The sequence below is a fragment of the Dromaius novaehollandiae genome, chromosome 1 (genome assembly GCF_036370855.1).
Source record: "Dromaius novaehollandiae isolate bDroNov1 chromosome 1, bDroNov1.hap1, whole genome shotgun sequence".
Classification (NCBI taxonomy): domain Eukaryota; kingdom Metazoa; phylum Chordata; class Aves; order Casuariiformes; family Dromaiidae; genus Dromaius; species Dromaius novaehollandiae.
This window is the reverse complement of record NC_088098.1, coordinates 187,366,410-187,384,425: the sequence shown is the minus strand read 5'-3', so window position 1 is coordinate 187,384,425 and position 18,016 is coordinate 187,366,410. Positions and strand designations below refer to the sequence as shown.

The 18,016-nt window shown below is 37.6% G+C and overlaps 1 protein-coding gene across 4 annotated transcripts in view; it reads left to right on the top strand.

Annotated features, from left to right (window-relative positions):
• Window positions 1-17,764, top strand: part of ZC3H13 (zinc finger CCCH-type containing 13) — a 49,351-nt gene extending 31,587 nt beyond the window's left edge. For 3 of the 4 annotated variants that reach the window (XM_064504842.1, XM_064504841.1, XM_064504844.1), the window contains 10 exons: window positions 365-829; window positions 1,952-2,134; window positions 5,074-5,611; window positions 6,574-6,677; window positions 7,095-8,120; window positions 9,218-9,724; window positions 11,821-11,976; window positions 12,934-13,134; window positions 16,502-16,665; window positions 17,267-17,764. In XM_064504842.1, the coding sequence (XP_064360912.1) occupies window positions 365-829; window positions 1,952-2,134; window positions 5,074-5,611; window positions 6,574-6,677; window positions 7,095-8,120; window positions 9,218-9,724; window positions 11,821-11,976; window positions 12,934-13,134; window positions 16,502-16,665; window positions 17,267-17,437 (3,515 nt within the window). In that variant the 3' untranslated portion in view covers window positions 17,438-17,764. The remainder of the gene's footprint in view (window positions 1-364; window positions 830-1,951; window positions 2,135-5,073; window positions 5,612-6,573; window positions 6,678-7,094; window positions 8,121-9,217; window positions 9,725-11,820; window positions 11,977-12,933; window positions 13,135-16,501; window positions 16,666-17,266) is intronic. The other variant, XM_064504843.1, reaches the window with a different exon arrangement.
• Window positions 17,765-18,016: the final 252 nt, after the last annotated feature.

Genomic DNA, 18,016 nt, shown 5'->3' with positions numbered 1-18,016 from the left:
AGAACGAACCTGTTTCTATCACAGAGCATTTGGATTCAGTAGCCTTTAAAGCAGCATAATCTTACCATTAAATTATTGAAATGTGCTTGCTTTCTAATATGCCTGAGATTTTATTACACATATTCACTTTTGAACAAGTGAATATTTGTAAAGCATAGATTCAAATTCACAAAAAAGATCTTTTAAGCTGGCTGAAAATATAGATGGATACCCAACATGATTTTAACCTTCCATACTGATTTTAAGTTTCTATGTGTGTGTTAGAAGTATATTTTGACTGCATCATTTTAGTGTTATTTGTCTTTTAAAATTTCACTTTCTTTGATTGAGCCAGGTATGTAACATTCTTTTAAACATTTTTCAGAAACTAGAGGGAAACGGGAAAAAGAGAGAGAAACAAGAGATGATCGTGATTATGACCAGGAGCAGAGTACCTCCAGGGATCACAGAGATGACAGAGAATCTCGTGATGGAAGAGATCGGAGGGAGACAAGAGATAACAGAGATCGGAGGGAGCCAAGGGAATCCAGAGACACTCGAGACTCCAGAGATACGAGGGATTATAGCAGAGATAACAAAGACAGTCGTGATCAGAGAGACTCGCGTTCAACACGAGATTCACATGACTACAGGGACAGGGAGAGTCGGGATGCCCATAAAAAGGATGACCAGTATCAGGAGGACTCACGCAGCTATGGAAGATCCCATGGCAGAGAAGAGAGCTCTCGTGCTGAAACAAGGAATGACTCCAGAAGTGACTCTAGAAATGAGAGCAGAAGTGATCGAACTGGCAGAAGTCGAGGCAGAGGTCCAGAGTTATCTGAAAAGGGTATTACATGATTTAAAAAATGAATAAATGTCCTCATTGATGGAGACTGAATACCAGTATTCATAATATCGTTTGATGTTTGATATTTGATACTGAATTGCTGCCAAATAGTTCATGCTTTTAAAGCTTCGTTCAATTTTAAAGCTACGTTCAATTCTATTTTCATTAATCAGAACAGTTGCTAAAATTTATAGCATTTCTCTGTTCTCCATTCATTAAAGTGGCATGGCATTGGTATTCTGCCATACCATAAAAAAAAAAAAAGAAAAAAAAAAACCCAACCATTACGATTCTGTGTAATGTTTCTGCCACCCTGGGTTTTCCCAGGGGCCATGAAACACGAATAAAAGGCTGAAGTGCTAATCTTCAATTACAGGGGGCAGCGTTTCTTAGTGTACTGGGCAGCCGTTAATTATCTTCTCTCAAAAGCAACTGCATGTCCAGACAGGTACCTGAAAATCATCCCCCCCTCCTTTTTTTTCTTTTTTTCTCTTTCCCTCTCCTTGATTGACCAAAAAAAGGAATTTCAATCTGCGGCAGCATTTCTGATGATGCACTTTATAAATAAACAGCTTCATTTATCACATTTTAATCACCTATAATAAATATATTATGGTGCTCTCAGGCTTATTGTGGTATTTTCATTAGGAAAATGCCATATAATTTTACTGGAAAATGGTCTTTGTTTATTTTCCTGCTGCACAGTCTGTGAGCTGACATCCTACTCAGAACAAATTTGTTCTGACTTCTTGACTGCATTATTCCTAGTCAGGAAACCTCTGTGTCTTGATGAGGTGGTGCCAATTTAGAAATTCTTGAATTTGTTGTTTGAAACTAATGTATAAATTGTAGCAGTTCAGAATAGCGGTGTATTGGTTCTGTTTATGGAAGATAACCTTCTTACTTTTCAAATTTTTTGTTAACAGAATTTTCTTCTATAATAACTTTACAGTTCAAAGGTGTGAAATTTAAGAGTTCTTGGTTGAGTTTGAGACTGTGACTTTTATTTCCATGAACAGTTGCTGCAAGTTTTTGAAAAATTACTTCTTCAATTGGCATAAAACATCAGTGGATTTTCTTATGTGTGGAAACCCATCTTCTATATTGATGTATCTCCATTAGGAAGTCGTGGGACTAGAGGATCCCAGGTTGATGGTCACAGCAGTAGTGGAAACTACCACGACAGCTGGGAATCACGGAGTAGCTACCCTGACCGGGATCGCTATGATAGTCGAGAGCAAGCAAGGGATTCCTCCTTTGAAAGAAGGCATAGTGAACGGGACAGGCGTGACAACAGAGAAAGAGGTATTTTAATGTATATTATTACACGTATGTATGTATGTGGATGTGTGTGATATGAATGTGTGTATATATTATGTATTGTGTATATGTATATACATATATATTTATATGTATGCATATGAATGTGTGTGTGTATCTCCCCCCTCCACTGGTTTAGAAATAACTCATTTGATACTGCACTTTTGACACAAGTCCTATCCTGGATGTAAACCAACTTCTTTACTAAGTTCTCTTATTGGCAGTTTATGCTCAAGTGTTACGTCTGTTTTTCTCTCCTGTGGCTGAATTTTGGCAACCTGCTGTTTTTATTCATCCAAGTATTCTTTAAATAAACTAAACTTAAAAAGATTTCACTGTACAACTTCAAGGTAAAACATTTTCCCCTCTTTTTCCCCCTCCTCCACCATATGTACACACATACATGAGCTTAGGATCATTATTGCATTTTATTATTGGTTCTGTTTGTCTCTATGGAATCATTGTATTTTTGCACCTTAAGTTGTTTGAATGTATTTTTAGGAAGGCCTGGCTACTAAAGGAACTGATAGTTTGTCTGTAGTTGGTTCAAAATTTTACTGACTTGGGGAATTTAATGTTGATGAATGCTTTTCCGTCGTCAACAATAAATAGCTAATAAATACTGCTACAGATACTGGTGATCGTGGGAAGAGTAAGCAAGACTGCCCTGCTAGACATAGTATACAAGACGTCACAGTTCTGCACCTGAAAGAATACTGTCTTGTCTCTAAGGAACTCGGTACCCACTTCCACTCTGGAGAAGATTTGTGTTGCTTATTAATTAGGAGAACTGGAGAGGCAGGCAAATGGGAATAGCGTGGGAAAAGAAAGGAGGAGCTGTGAAAAATAAATATAAAATTAGATTTTTTTTTTCTGTCTTTAGAAGAGTTCTGATTTGGATGTGACAACTGTGTTCTAGCTGCTGCTTATGTTCAGTTTTTCAAAGGAATATTTTATATGCTACTTTGGAAGATGCTTTTTGGTCCACTGAAACACTTATGCGATGTTGCTCGTTATTGTGAAAGTTTCTGCTTTAGCTTCTCTCTTGTCTTCAAGGCAGGATTTCAGAAACCCAACCTGCAGCTTCCTTTTTCTTGTTAGCCCCAAAACCCTGCAATCTGAATGTGTCCTGGTAGATGGCTTTTGCATACTAGCCTTCATCTCTTCCACCTCCCCATCCCAAATAATCGCCTAATACATTATAATGTAATTTGGCTTTTTTGTCTCTTACTGAGTTCTTCATTGACAAAAAGAAGAAAAAGCTTAGAAGTAAACATATGTCATCACTACAAAGAAATTTCTGGAAGGGAGGTCACTGAATGGATTGCATCTCACTTGCAGGATAAAAATATGTAAAGAGCTTGAATGGAGATAGCATTTGGTCTTTTCTTTCTTAAAAATCTAGATCTCTCTATAGTACTAAATCCTTCTCAGAGTTACAATTTAAGACATAAATTTCCGTGGTTAGACTACTGTCATTTGTCATTCAGAAAAAATCAAGATAGATTTTGGTTGGTACATACTTCTATCATATATATGGAATCTTTTTAGTGATTTTAAAATACAAACTTGCAAATTTGAGTTCTCTGTGTTCAGCTAAAGCAACTATTTGGGTGTTCCCAAGCACCACAGCAAAAATGCTTCAAATACTTAAATCATGAATGTGATTATGTAAGTGCTGAATATCCATGTTTACTTGTTTGACGTACCTCCAAGTATTTTGCTTCACATAAGAATTTTGCCACCAAAACTAGCATAATAAACAAGAGTTACAGAACCTTATATAAAATCTAATATTGAGTAGTCATAATAAGTGCTAGTTCAAAGTTATAGGCACCATTAAAAGAATGTGAAACCTGTTCATGGAACCACTTGCATGGACTGATGGCTTATATTTAAAAAAAAAAAAAAAAAAAAAAAAAAAAAAAGTTACATCCATGGCAGAAATGTCACTCAAGTTTGCTTTTAATTTTACCTGGTAGCAGGGGAGTATCAAGTTATTGTTAATTCACTCAGAGTTGAAAATTGATTAAACTGATGGAAATACGTGTTTTATTGACTCGGTACTGTTCAAGCTCTGCCTGCCTGCCCCGGTGGACATTGTCTCAGTTTACAGAGAAGTGCACTCTGTCAGCCTTAAAGCACTGGACCAAAAAGAGTCAACCTCTATCCATATCTTTTTTGCTCTTTGGTATAATGTTTTTAATATATATTGTAGGAGAATTGTTCTGTTGATTGTTGCTGTTCAAGTACTATTAACACCAGCATAGAAATTGTTCTAAAATAGTCAGAATTTATAGAAATAATCAAGAAATCTAGAATATAACTAACAAAATGCACCCAAGCTTTAGCTTTAGGTCTGTTGAGAATAGTCTCAGTTAAATCAATTTCCCTGTCTTTCTGGATCACAGCATGCAGTTTTCTCCATGTCTCTTCCACTTTTCAAACATTTGAAAATTCAGCGACTAAAACTGTTGGAATCTGCAATGAATGTGAAAACTTCTTGCAGTTATGCTTCCATATTTCATATTTAAATGAGTGTAATTCTGAGCTTTTCAAGTTCTTATACCAAATTTGGAATCATTCAGTAATGCAATATAATAGCTAGGGTGCGAAGCATCTAATTATGTTTCGAAGCCATTCAGAAAAATCTGGTAGAAAGTAAAATTTTTGTACTGACTTTCGGCTAAGATAAGGAAAGCCCACTCCTTAAATACTAAAAAATTTCAAATTAGTACTGCTTTCTGTCTTTCCCTTCCTTCTCAAGAGAGTTTTCAAGGTTCTGAAGGGAGTTCCTTTTTATTTAATGCAAATTAATATCTAGATTGTCAAAACAAGTTTTTTTGTTTTTTAATTAGTGTAGTAGAAGTAGTGTATATTAACAGTTTTTAACAGTTGGCAACCAAACCTGATTCTCTTCACAGATCAGAGAGCAAGTTCACCAGTACGACATCAAGGAAGAAATGATGACCTTGAGCGTGATGAAAGAAGAGAAGACCGAAGGGTAGATCGAACTGATGATAGAAGAGATGAAAGGGCTAGGGAGAGAGAGCGAGAAAGAGAGAGGGATCGAGAGAGGGAAAGAGAAAGAGATCGGGAAAGGGAAAGGGAGAAGGAAAGAGAATTAGAACGAGATCGTGCTCGGGAAAGAGAGAGAGAGCGAGAGCGGGATAAAGATAGGGAACGTGATCGTGACAGAGACAGGGACCATGACAGGGAAAGGGAACGAGAAAGAGAGAGAGAAAAAGAACGAGAGCGAGAGAGGGAGGAACGAGAAAGGGAGCGAGAGCGAGAAAGAGATCGAGAACGAGAAAGGGAGAGAGGTCGGGACAGAGATAAAGAAAGAGACCGTCAGAGAGACTGGGATGACAAAGAAAAAGGAAGGGAAGACCGCAGGGATAAGAGGGAAGATCTTCGAGAAGAAAGAAGTACAAGGGATGTCCATGAGGAAAGAAAATCCAAGTGAGTGGATATAAATGCTACTTCAAAATATTTTTTTTAAATCTCTTTAATGTCAATTTTAGTGAGTTAGTAAGTTTGGAGAGAGGAGAAGATAGGGCAGAAAACCTGCTGCCGTGCTTTTGCAGATGCACAGTCTGAAGCCACCTCTCCCTCGCATGTGTGTGGCTGGTGCTGGTGGCCCCAAAACTGGGGTCTGGCTCCTGCCATCACTGAAGTTGAACCATGCCGGTAAAGTTAGCTGATGCTTTGTTAGTGCAAAACTGTGGAACTGCTCAGAAGCTAACAGGTGGGTGAGACCATGCCGTTTTCCCTTCTAAATATATTTGTGGCCCTGTGTTCATCAACGCAGGCATTCTTTGCAGTAGCATAGCAGACTGCTGATGGTTTTGAAGTATGGCAAGTCAGCTAGCAGTTGGCTAGGTCAGCGTTCATGACTTTATTCAAGCCTGCACTGGTAGCCTCCCAGTACTGAAAATTTAGTAATGCAAAAGGTAATGTATGTTCCACAGAAATTTAATGAACTATGTCCCAAGTAAATGTGTGGTGTTTGTTTGTTCCCTGCCCCCCCCTGCTTTTGGCTGCTTTGCCTGGAAATATTTAGTGTCTTTTGTGTGAGAGACTTGTGTAATCTTATGAATCATCTAATACAGGATTATTGCCACAGGAAAAAAAAAGACTTCAATAGTCTTTCATACCCTTTGTTAAAAAAGATAACTATCTTAACTTTGTGAGTTTTAGTTTAAGATATCTCACATAATTATGACAGAGAAAACTGATTGTACTTAAGTTTTGGAATAACAAGGTAGAAAATTACAAAACTTCCTGGCATCCTTAGACATTTTGTCGTCTGTATGAGGTGCTTATATTTCAGGGAGTTTATTGATGATGATACTCAATTTTTTCTTTTCTTTTTTCCCCCAACGAATCCTCAAGAAATTTGACTGAATATGTTTGTTCCACAGAAAGCGTCACAGAAACGAAAGTAGTCCAAGTCCTCGTCAGTCACCCAAACGTCGCCGTGAGCACTCTCCCGATAGTGATGGTTACAACAGTGGAGATGATAAAAGTAGGTAGGACTGGGCTATCTTTACTGCAGGGTCTAGCTTACCCTCTAACTGTGGAAAATACCTTGCAACCTTAAATAGAAAAAACACAGGTGAAACTTTTAAAGTGTCATCTTCCCCTTATTTTTCTGTGCAATACTATTTTTATTTATGTTGTTATATTTATTTTGTATCTTCATCTTGTCACTGTATGTTAGTATTGTCAGGTGATAGTGGCTTTCATATCTGTCTTTTAAGATGTATTTTTACCAAAATGGAAATTATCTGTTGCTTCTGCAGCAGTATAAAAGCTTGGAAAATGTAACTGAAATAATGGATCATTTGTTTTGATTGACACTTTTTGGCATGCACAAGACACCACATGTTCACCTGTTCTCCTTCCTAAACAATACAAGTACATCCTCTTTCCCATTTTGTAGATGAAAAGCACAGACTTCTGAGCCAAGTTGTGCGACCGCAGGAATCCCGGTCACTGAGCCCCTCTCATGTTACAGAAGATAGACAGAGTCGCTGGAAAGAAGAAGAGCGGAAATCAGACAGAAAGGAAAGCTCCCGGCGTTACGAAGAACCAGAATTTAAGGAAAGGGTTTCTTCAGCAGATAAGCAAAGAGAACAACCAGATGCTGCAGAAGGCTCCAGGTCCAGGGTCCTGGAAAACCTTGGACACCATCCTTCTGAAGAAAGAGATGCATCTGACAGACTGCATGATGACAGCAAGAAGAAGTCTAAAGTACAGAAAAAGGCAACAAAGAAAAAGAAAGATGATGATAGTGGGGTGGAAAGGTACACTAACGAGTCAACAGCTGAGGAAAACCAGGTCTTTTCACCCAAGAAAGGTCAAAAAAAGAAAAATGTAGAGAAAAAGCGGAAGAGGTCCAAGGGTGATTCTGAAGTTTCTGATGAAGAAATTGTTCCACATCATAAAAAGAAAAAAGGCCCAAGAACTCCCCCTGTAACAAAAGAAGAGTTGGTTGAAGCACCACCTGAGAAAGCTGTGGCAGAAGTCCCCCCAAAAAGAGAGGATACAACGTTTAGTGACTGGTCAGATGAAGATGTTCCTGAACGTGGTGACATAGTTGTTCCAGAAAGAAACACTGAGGACTCCCAAAGAAAAAGTCACAGGACAAGGGGAGAAAAGGTGGAAACCCCTCATGTTACTATAGAAGATGGATCACATCGTAAGCCTGTGGATCAGAAGCGCAGCAGTAGTCTTGGTAGCAATCGGAGCCATACCTCAAGCAGACTTCGGTCCCCTTCCAATGAGTCTGCTCATCGCAGTGGAGATGACCAGACCGGACGGAAAAGGATCCTGCACAGTAGCTCTAGAGACAGGGATAGGGACAGGGACAGAGACAGAGAGAAGAAAAGCTTAGAAGTCACTGGGGAACGAAAGTCCAGAATTGATCAGTTGAAACGAGGGGAACCCAGTCGCAGCACATCTTCAGGTAATAAGATATGTCTCAGCGAGGCTGACCTATCGTTCTGTATGAAAATGAAAAAGTGCAAATCCCAAATTGTTCTTTTATGGCTGTATACTCTTTTCTTTTGTAATTAGTGTGATGGGAGAAGGAGAGGCTCTCTGCCATTCATAGTAAAACTAGAGTGAATTAAGATTTCTGCAAGTATTACCATACTTGAAAAGCTGATCCTCAGTGGACATGGATTACCACTTTGTTTTCACAAAAACCTTCAGTCAGATTTGGCAGTTCATGCTGTCTGGAGGGTAAAGTAATTTGTAGGGCAAATGAAATTCATAAAAAGAAAAAAGCCTGGTTCTAACAGAACATATGAGATAGTTTTATCATATGAATTATGTTTTTAAATTCATTATTAACATTTCATTTTCATATGGAAATTCTGAAATGTATGCAAAATTAAAATGCCCTTCTGTCTGGGAGAGAGATCCATTATGATCCCAGGAGATATTTTCACTGAGGTAAATCTGGTCCTTGTTAGGCATGCTTTTAATGCATATGAAAACCATCTTTTTGGATCAAAATAATCACAATTGAATTATTTTTAGTTCTGTAGTTCTTGTAAAGAAAATGGCTAAAGCATTTTTCTTAAAGTACAAACAGTACCAAAAGAAAAAAAAAAAGAAATTCTTCTAAAGCAATTTGGCTCTGGTAGTACATGAAGGAAGAGAAATGCAGGTGGTCTTATCATGGTTATATGCCTGAAATCATCTTTCTGAAGTTATCACTTGCTTAGCCAAGGCATTAATGTGCTTTAAAAATAATTTTGAAAATAATTCAATTTTTTTTTTTTTTTGCTTAAATTTTGTACCTTCATTGTAAATGATGTACCATCAGTTTGGCTTCTGTAACTGTAGGAAGCAGCCAATGAAAAATGTTTGCTGGGAGTAGGAGAAATACCATATGTAAAGTTAAATCTATAGCTAATCTGAAGGCATTATTAATATAAAGATAATGCTTTTCCGAAGTCCACTTGGATATCAGAATCTTTAAAATGCTTTGATCTAGTAAAATGGTATGATGTTCACTTGCTGTAGTCATGCATATATTTAAAATATTTTATTCAGATCGTCAAGATTCAAGAAGCCACAGTTCAAGAAGAAGTTCTCCTGAATCAGATCGTCAGGTCCATTCCAGATCTGGGTCCTTTGATAGCAGGGAAAGGCTTCAGGAGCGTGATCGACATGAACACGATCGAGAACGAGAGAGAGACAGGAGAGAGGGAAGACAGAGAGATTGGGACCGAGATGTTGACAAAGATTGGCCAAGGAGCAGGGAACGAGAGAGACTCAGAGAACGAGAGAGAGAGAGGGAAAAAAGAAGGGAGCTGGACAGAGAAAGAGACAGGCAACTACCTGATACTACTGAAAGAGATAGAGACAGAACTCTTGACATTTCCTCTCAAAAGGAATCAGCAAAACACAGTGAAACAAAACTGGACAGAGATCATGAAAAGGAGTTTGGTGTTTGTCGGGATGCTGCAGCTTCAGAGAAGGAAAGAACAGACAAGGATTTAGGACCTTTACAAGGGTTTGAAGATGGAAATGAGGCTGAAAAAGTAGAGAGTTTAGAAGGTGAGATATTCTGGGAAGGACCTGGGGCAATCGCATATTTTATTCTTTCCCTTTTAGCACAATGCTGAACTGTATTAGAATAACTTTCTACTGAAGAGTTACTCTCTGAAATGCATATTTGCTCTGACCTTTCTACCGTGGAAGCAGATACGATGTGAGAGAATTCTGATGAGCATCTTAGTTGGGTTAATATTAATTAATTGTTAATTTCTAAAGAAATCTTGAGACAAATAAGCATAAATGATATTAGGTAAAATTTGAGCAGAAAAATTGCTGCCAAAGATGTGTTTTAAATAAGAAAAATTAATCATCATTCCTTAAGCAGCTTCTGCCTGTTTTTCTCAGTACTAAAAAGTAGGAAACTTGTTGACTTGAAACTGTTGTGGTGAGAGGGAGGGAGAGGAGGGTGTGCAGAGCCAATTTTCATAGAAATGATTATCTGATATTTAGGTGAAATGTATGTATGACGTTTAATGTAGCTTCAGTTTGCTGGCCCTAATGATACTGGAAAAAGCATGCTTAGGATTAATAAATAAAGTAAGTATAGAAAGAGGCAAACACTGAAAATCAAACTCAGTGAGGTACACTTAGATTAAACAGCTTGAGTTTTGCATGGAGAGTGAGGTTGGGAAGTAGCTCTAACCAATATAAAAAATGCAAAAGCTACGTGACTCTTGGATCCAGAATAACTGGTGCATGTCACAGTTATATTCAGTAATTTTTTTTTTGATGGTGATCTGAGGAGTTGTCTTTTCAAAAATTTATTGAGGGAGGAAAAAGACTTTGAAGAATTTGGAATTTTTGCTGACTGGGATTGTAAGGCCTGAAGTCTTCAGGAGCAGGAAGAACAACAAATGAGTTGTTAGGCTTTTGCAGTTTTATACAAGATTACAAATACGATCAAAACACTGCTTTCTTCTCAATAAGAACTGTATCATGGCTAAATGTGCGAGGATTTAATTAGTTAATTATGATAATGTGTTGAACCTTAGTGTGTTTGCTGCAGGAATAGGTTTAAATGATGCCAATGATGCCCAAGATATGTATGCTTCTTCCAATGTACTGCCATTTGTTTGACTTGCACTCTGCTAGCATGTCTTTTACGTGATTGTTTTTTGTTTGTTTTTGGTTTTGTTTTTTTTCCCATGCTGATTTTTAGGTTAGTTGAGGGGATTAGGTGTTTTCTTTCTTTCTTTTTTCTTTCTTTCTTCCTCCCCTGTAGCTTTTACAAAGGCAGACAAACTGAGCTGTTGGGGCAGCTTAACACAGAAGTTGTGTTACTTCTGGGTAAGGGAGACAGAAGATACTAGAATAGTCACCTACAGGAGGAAGACTCCTGTGAATTGTGTTTTGTTTGTTGTGTGCAACTGATTTTGAGTGCCTTGGTCTGGAAACTCATACCATAAGAAAGCCTGGGTTTGGAGCAGTAGGGTTTCTGAATGCTTGAATCAGATCTTGTGATCTTGGAGGTGAGAGCATACCTTCAGACATTACTTTCATGAACTGCAAAATTAAACTTTTAAATTGAATGTCTTGTGCTTACTGGTTTTAAGGAACATATTTATGCATGCAGTATAGATATATATGTATGCATAAAATATGTGGATGGATAGGAGTGAGGAAATTTGGCATAGCTTCCTTTAAGTTCTTCTTGTGCTTCCACAAAGAGTCTAAAATTGTATGATGAATTGCTTCATTCCAAGTGTCTTGCACCTTCTATTATTTGGGAGTTTTGCTACTTCTTTCTCTAGCAGAACCTTTGAACCGAATCCTGAATCCAGATTCCTGTGCAAAAGCATGAAAGGCTTTGTGATGTTAGCTTAGAATTACACTATTAACTATGTGCCAGACTATCAACATATGTTTCTTCTGAATAAGGCCTTCTGTCATGATAAACTGTCACATGGTACATGGGAAAAATTACTCTTCTGTCTCCATGAGTGAGCACCTGTTTTCATGTTGAATATACATGTCCCCAAAAGCTAACAAGCTAATTTGCTGCACCTCTCTCTTTTTCTTTTTTTAAGCCTACTTACAGAATGTTTAGAAAACAAGAGTAATTGCTTTAAAGGTAAAGTATGTATCTGTCTCTGTAGGAGGAGAAGATGAAGCAAAGATTGATGATGTACAGTCACTGGGGTCAGGTGCTGGAGAATACGAGCCGATCAGTGATGATGAACTGGATGAAATTCTGGCGGGTGATGCTGAAAAGCGGGAAGATCAGCAGGAGGATGAGAAGATGCCTGGTAAAAGTATAGCAAAACCTCTTTTTATGATTATTTGAATATAAAGATTAGATCAGTTTGTGTGTAATGCTGCTTCATCCTTTTCAAGTTGTAATGCTGTGTAGACAGTATTTCTGAATTCAGATTGACGTTTGTGTGCTTTTCAGTGTTTCTTATTTGTTCTGGTAAATGGCCAGGTAAGCCTGAAGTACAGAGGTGACTAAAATAGAGTACTGGGAACTGTGTTTTGAAGCAATATTTGTCTTTTTGCTTATAGCTAGAATGATAAGCTTTGTTTTTATAAACACTTTTTCATTTTTCCCATTTGCTATTGATAGTTATTTGGAACTAATTTTTTAAGAACAGATTTTAGCTGTGCTGAAATTCTTCCCAAATACACTGGGAAGCATGGAATTTTCTAATTGCTGTAAGTTCAGTTAGGTCATCTGGGATATATGATCAGTGTTCATATTTTTTATCATAAATGTACTAGACAAACGTTGTTATGTGGTTATTCAATTAAGTCTTCCACGCCTTTGAAAAGAGCAGTTACAGCAGAGAACAACAGCCAAACCTGACTACTAGCTTTTTAAGCATTTAACTTGGACCTATCATACTACATTCTGTTGTACTGTGACTTTTGTGAATGCATTGTGGTACATCCAAATCTGCTGACTAAGCAGGGTAAAGCAGCTTTTCACAAAATAGGTTGCTATAAAAATGAAACAACGTTAGGTTTTTCTTTTGAAATCCAAGAAGCTTTAATTCTTGTAAGAAATCCTATGCTTCTTTTCCCCACAAATCTAAATGAGTTTTAACACTTACCTGAAGTGTGCAAGGATCAGTCTTTGCTGAGAACCGCAGAACAATGTTAATCTAATTTATGTTGCTTTTAGGAGACAGGAATGTATAGTGTATGTGAAATTAATCAGTTGTGGTAGGGGATGATGATATGATAACTAATTTTCTGTCAACATTTTGCAGATCCTGTAGATGTAATAGACGTGGATTGGTCCAGTCTTATGCCAAAGCAGCCAAAAGAACCAAGGGAGCCTGGGGCTGCACTCCTAAAATTCACACCAGGTGCTGTTATGTTGAGAGTTGGCATTTCCAAACGATTGGCAGGACCAGAACTCTTCACCAAAATTAGAGAGACTTGCCAGAGAGCATTAGAAAAGCCTAAAGGTAATTGCTTCCCAGGGATTAAACTGTCTTTTTGTGCTTAGTAAAGATGCTTGTGAAATTTGTGATCGCTCATTATTTTCAGTTTCAAGGTGGACATTGATTTGTGTTATGATTGTATGGCCATAGAAAGCATATACTGAGCATTGAGGAAGAATTATATGAATGTAACACAGCTGCATGTCAATCAAATTTAGTGTTTTAATTATAGCAGTGGGTGAGGAGGTCTAGAATAGTTACCTGAAAAAAATGTTTCATCCTGGCTGAATATTCTTTTCATGAGGCCATCCTGAATTAATGCCTTCCTGGCCTAAAGTGTATTGGTGGCATCTTGGAGAGCTAATGATCTTCTGCACTGAATCAATAGTGATAGTATGAAAAAGAAGTAAGATGTTCTTATTTTCTATGAAGGCTCTCTGCATGTTCTCTTGTTTCCCTTCTGAAGATCCTTTGCAAAATGTGTGGATAGGAGTTACTGGATCAGAAGGAGGAGCTTAGTGAAATTTATATAGTATGCCTCTGCTAGAAGTGGGGAATTGGATGAAATAATACACAAGTTTAGCATTTGGAGGGAGGATTGGGGCAGAAGACATTACTTATGCAAGGTAGATGATACAGGCATGACCTATATCAGTGCTGTTTATTATAGTTCTATAGTGTAAGCAGGACTTTTGCACGAGAGAGAATACACGTTTTTCTTTGGCGTGCTGGGATCCAGTTGAGCTGCTTGCAACAACTTACGTGGCAGAATTGTTTGTTAGGACTATGAAACGTTTGCACTCTGTAAGATCTGTATATGAATTATTCCAGGTTACAAATATGAGAAAATTATAATACTACCTGTAGAACCCCTGTTCTTATGGAATACCAGATTTTTCTGATTTTTGATGCTGTAAGTTCTAGTTCTTTATTTGAAACAGGACTTTTTAATTCTTTGCAACATTAATTGCTATGCTGCTGTCTTGTTAACCTAGCAGTTCAGATAAGTTTGCTTTCAAACAGTGGAGAAGAAAAGAAGTGAATTTGCTTCTCTCGGCCCTGTTGATCTCCATGCATGATGCTGCTTGCATGAGCCATTTAAGTTGTAAAACTATTAATCATGGGCTACTGCTTCTGCTTTTTTTTAAGCCAAATTAAATGCAAAAATTTTTAATGCCGCATAAAGAGCATAATTTGACATGTGTACCTGGCATTAGTATTGCAGGTGTCCCACTGCATATGTTGCTGGGGGCACTTAAAGCTTTTTCTGTACAACATTAGCTTTGTTTTAGTTTAAAAATATTCCAGCTTTTATGCTTGGAAATTTACATAAGGGATGTAATTGATACAATATTGTATCTTCTTGAGTCTGCAGAGCTGTCTGACACAGTAAAGGTATGAACTGAAAAAGAAGTAAGTTCTCTCTTTGTATGCTATAATTTTGCTGTATACTTGGATGCTTCATATATGGGATTCCTTTCAACAGAAACTGGAGTGCAGAATCACTCCACTGGCTATTTAAAATGATACCTGAAATAACCCGTGGTCCTTTCATGCTTCCCTAGAAATAAAAAGAAAGACCAGAGGAATGGTGATGATAAGAGACTCTCCAGCATTGCCTCTGGGTTGTCTTAAGTGTAGGCAGGTTCAGCAGAACTTTGGAGAGGAGAGAGGATTTAAGTGCCGCCACTAATTTCCCTTTAGTATGTGCACAGTGTCTCATGCAAAGTTACTACATGAGGAACTGCCGGCAGACAGTATATTCAGACAGTATAGTCTCCAGGCACAAATTTTGGTGCCCTAAAAAGTGAATGAAGTTAAGCTAGATGTTCACATTGTGTTACAGTGAAAATGTGGTATTTTCACTTTGGACTTCTTTGCGGTGGTATAATTTCTGTGTGCCTCTATTTTACTGCTGAGTTTGGTTTTCTCTTTTTTTGTTCATATTTGTGGATGAACAGTGTCTGGTGGTACATTGAAATGCACAAAAAGGAAACGATAGCTTGTTTGTGGGATTTTTGTTTGAATTTGTTTTCTTCAAAAACAAAAATCTGTAGTATGTGATGGAAGTGAGATTTGTAGCTGATTTACCCTCATCTATTAAATGCAGTTGTTTTCTCTAAGGATCCAGATGCTCAGCTGCCAAATATGATCAGCATCTGGCACCCAGGCAGACCCTACGAGCGGATAGTGTTAGCTTTGAAGTGGCCTTTTGATGTCTTGTCACTTGAGTTGTTGATTGTCCATTCGGGTTGTTTTGATGACTTTAGTGCAGTTCTCCTTCACCTGCCCTTGATTTTTTGTAACTTTTCTGTTTCTTTTCACCTTGTTTCAAAACTGGTTCTATTCAGCTTCATCAGAAGAGCAGAGTGAATTAAAAATACATCCTTGTTCTATTCTGTGTGCGTTCTGCCAAACTGCTGTAGCATTCTTTGCTTTTAGAGGTTAAACTTTCCCCAGGTTTGCTGATATCTGCAGTTGTGGATTAGAGTCTTTGCTAAACACCAGATGTTTTACTAGATAAAGATGACTAGATTGGACTTTGCTACATACCTTACTTAAAATAATTTTTTCAGTTATTTCATTATGTTCCTATTTCATGTGAAAGTGTGATTAAATCAGTACGCTGCTGGCCAGGCATATACAGTCGTCTTGTTTATATCTGTATTTCATAGAAAAAAGATGTCACAGAATGAGTTGCCCCCCAGGAGCCATCTGGAAAGGCAACACGATTGAAGTGTTAACAGCTACACACTGATTCTTCTGATAGATGTGTTAAAAGAATAGTGCTGCCACTTTGCGTACTATTAAAAAATGCTTTTGAAGGGCCTGTAGGAGGAGGTCATTCATTAGCATCTATTGACTTATGCTCCAGGTTCATTCACTATGGATAACAGAATTATTTTGCATAGTCATATTTCACATTCATTTAGCCATATAAGCCCTATTTTGACACTGGTACGGTTCTTTTACATCTTGCAGAGAAGTGAAACATAAATCATTGTCTGATTAACACTAGTAGTAAACACCTTTCTTCACACATATCCAGTCATGAATGATACCCTCTCCTTTGTTCTGGAGCTGTCATCTGATTTTTAGCTCTCTCTTCAGTTGCTGTCCCAATATTTCTTTGTAGTGCCGAAGTTACGTACAAACGACCTGTACTTCCCTTAAGATGGTGAAGGAATTACTCATTTTTTTCCCACAGATTGCAACATCCTCTTTTTCCCAACCTTGTTTAAAAGGCAGAAATACAAATAGGCAGACTTTGAGGGGGTTGTTAAATCTCTTGTAAGATTGTTTTTAACTTTAATAAATTCATAGTTCTGTATATTTTCATTTCCAAAATACCACGTACATGCTGATCTTTGCAAATACCAACTCTTTGTAGATGCAGAAAACCTTTTTGAACATGAACTGGGGGCCTTGAATATGGCTGCACTTCTACGAAAAGAAGAGAGAGCAGGTCTTCTCAGTAACCTGGGTCCTTGCTGTAAAGCGCTGTGCTTTAGAAGGGATTCTGCAATTCGTAAACAACTAATGAAGAACGAAAAGGCAAGTTCTTCATTTACAGAGCTTGGTTAAAATGTGGAAATGCACATTCTACTGTGAGAGGTTATTTTTGTATTAGCCATTTGTTGTTCTGGAAGCGACCTAGTCCTTCAAATAATGGAGAAGAGACTTTTATTGAAAGAGATCATAGGGCTTTTATTTTTTGTTTAGTCTGAGAGATTAATTTAAGATTGTGACTAGAGATAACTGCTGTTTCTTGTCTTGGAGTTAAGTTCTGGAGCTATACTGTCTGCATTTAGAGAATATATTATTAAAGTAATGGGTTAAAATACAACTCCAAAGATAACTGTTGAATAAATCTCCTGCTAAAGATTTTGTGGACTTTTGTAAGGCTTATAAGATTGTGTTCTTCCAAGTTAAGAGTTCTAAGATAAAATTATTTTTAAAAAATATATATTTTAGCTGTTTCTCCCACTGCAGCAGGTTTTGTGATCTTGTATGCTAGCAGAAAAATGATTAATTCTCAAAGTTATTGTAGTGAATATGTAGAGCTGTACCTCTGATTATTGAGACTACTTGAGGTTAATGTCTCAGCTTGCCTATTAAAAGCCACTCATTTTAGTTTTTTCTTTAATTTCAACAGGGTGCAACAAAACAAACTTACACAAATCCTGCAGCAATGGACAGTGACTTGTTACGGCTGAGTCTACGGTTATTCAAAAGAAAGACTGTGTGCCAAGTTTCTGGGCAGGAAAAGACAGAAGATGGTAAAATTCCACAGCCAGCTGTCCAGCAAGAAGTGTGTGTGTCTTAAGCAAATGGCTGCAGTAGCACTTTCTAGTTGATTAGTTGATTTCCCACTACCAATGTTGCTATTGATGTTTAGAACTCGTTGGTTGGAAAGCAGCTGTAGAAGATGGAGGAAAAGACTCTGTTTTACACAGAAGAGAACTATGTTTTTTGGATGTGAATAAAAGTGGTAAAAAGTAAAGACTTTTGTTTGCATTTCTGTGCAAGTTTTATAATATTGAATCTTACACCGTAACATAAACTTGTTCTATGGTGCATTGAGTGTAATAATGTGAAGATGCCTGGTTTTAGCAGTTTATAACACCACCTGATATTAAACTGAAGAAAACTGTTTGTGTGTCTTCTCCTCATTTTGAATGGGTTTCCCCACCGCCACTCTGATCCCTCAATGCATGGAACTTTTAAAATGGCTTGCTTCCCAGGAGTCTGTCTACCTCCACTTCTCAAATCACTTTCTTATCAAAGCAGTCTCTGGTGTGGTTCTGGATTTGGACAAACCTCTAACTCCTTTCCATCCTTCGCATAGGTTACCTCTTGTTATTTCTAGACACCAAAATCTAATCTAGTCACTTAAGGCTCCCCA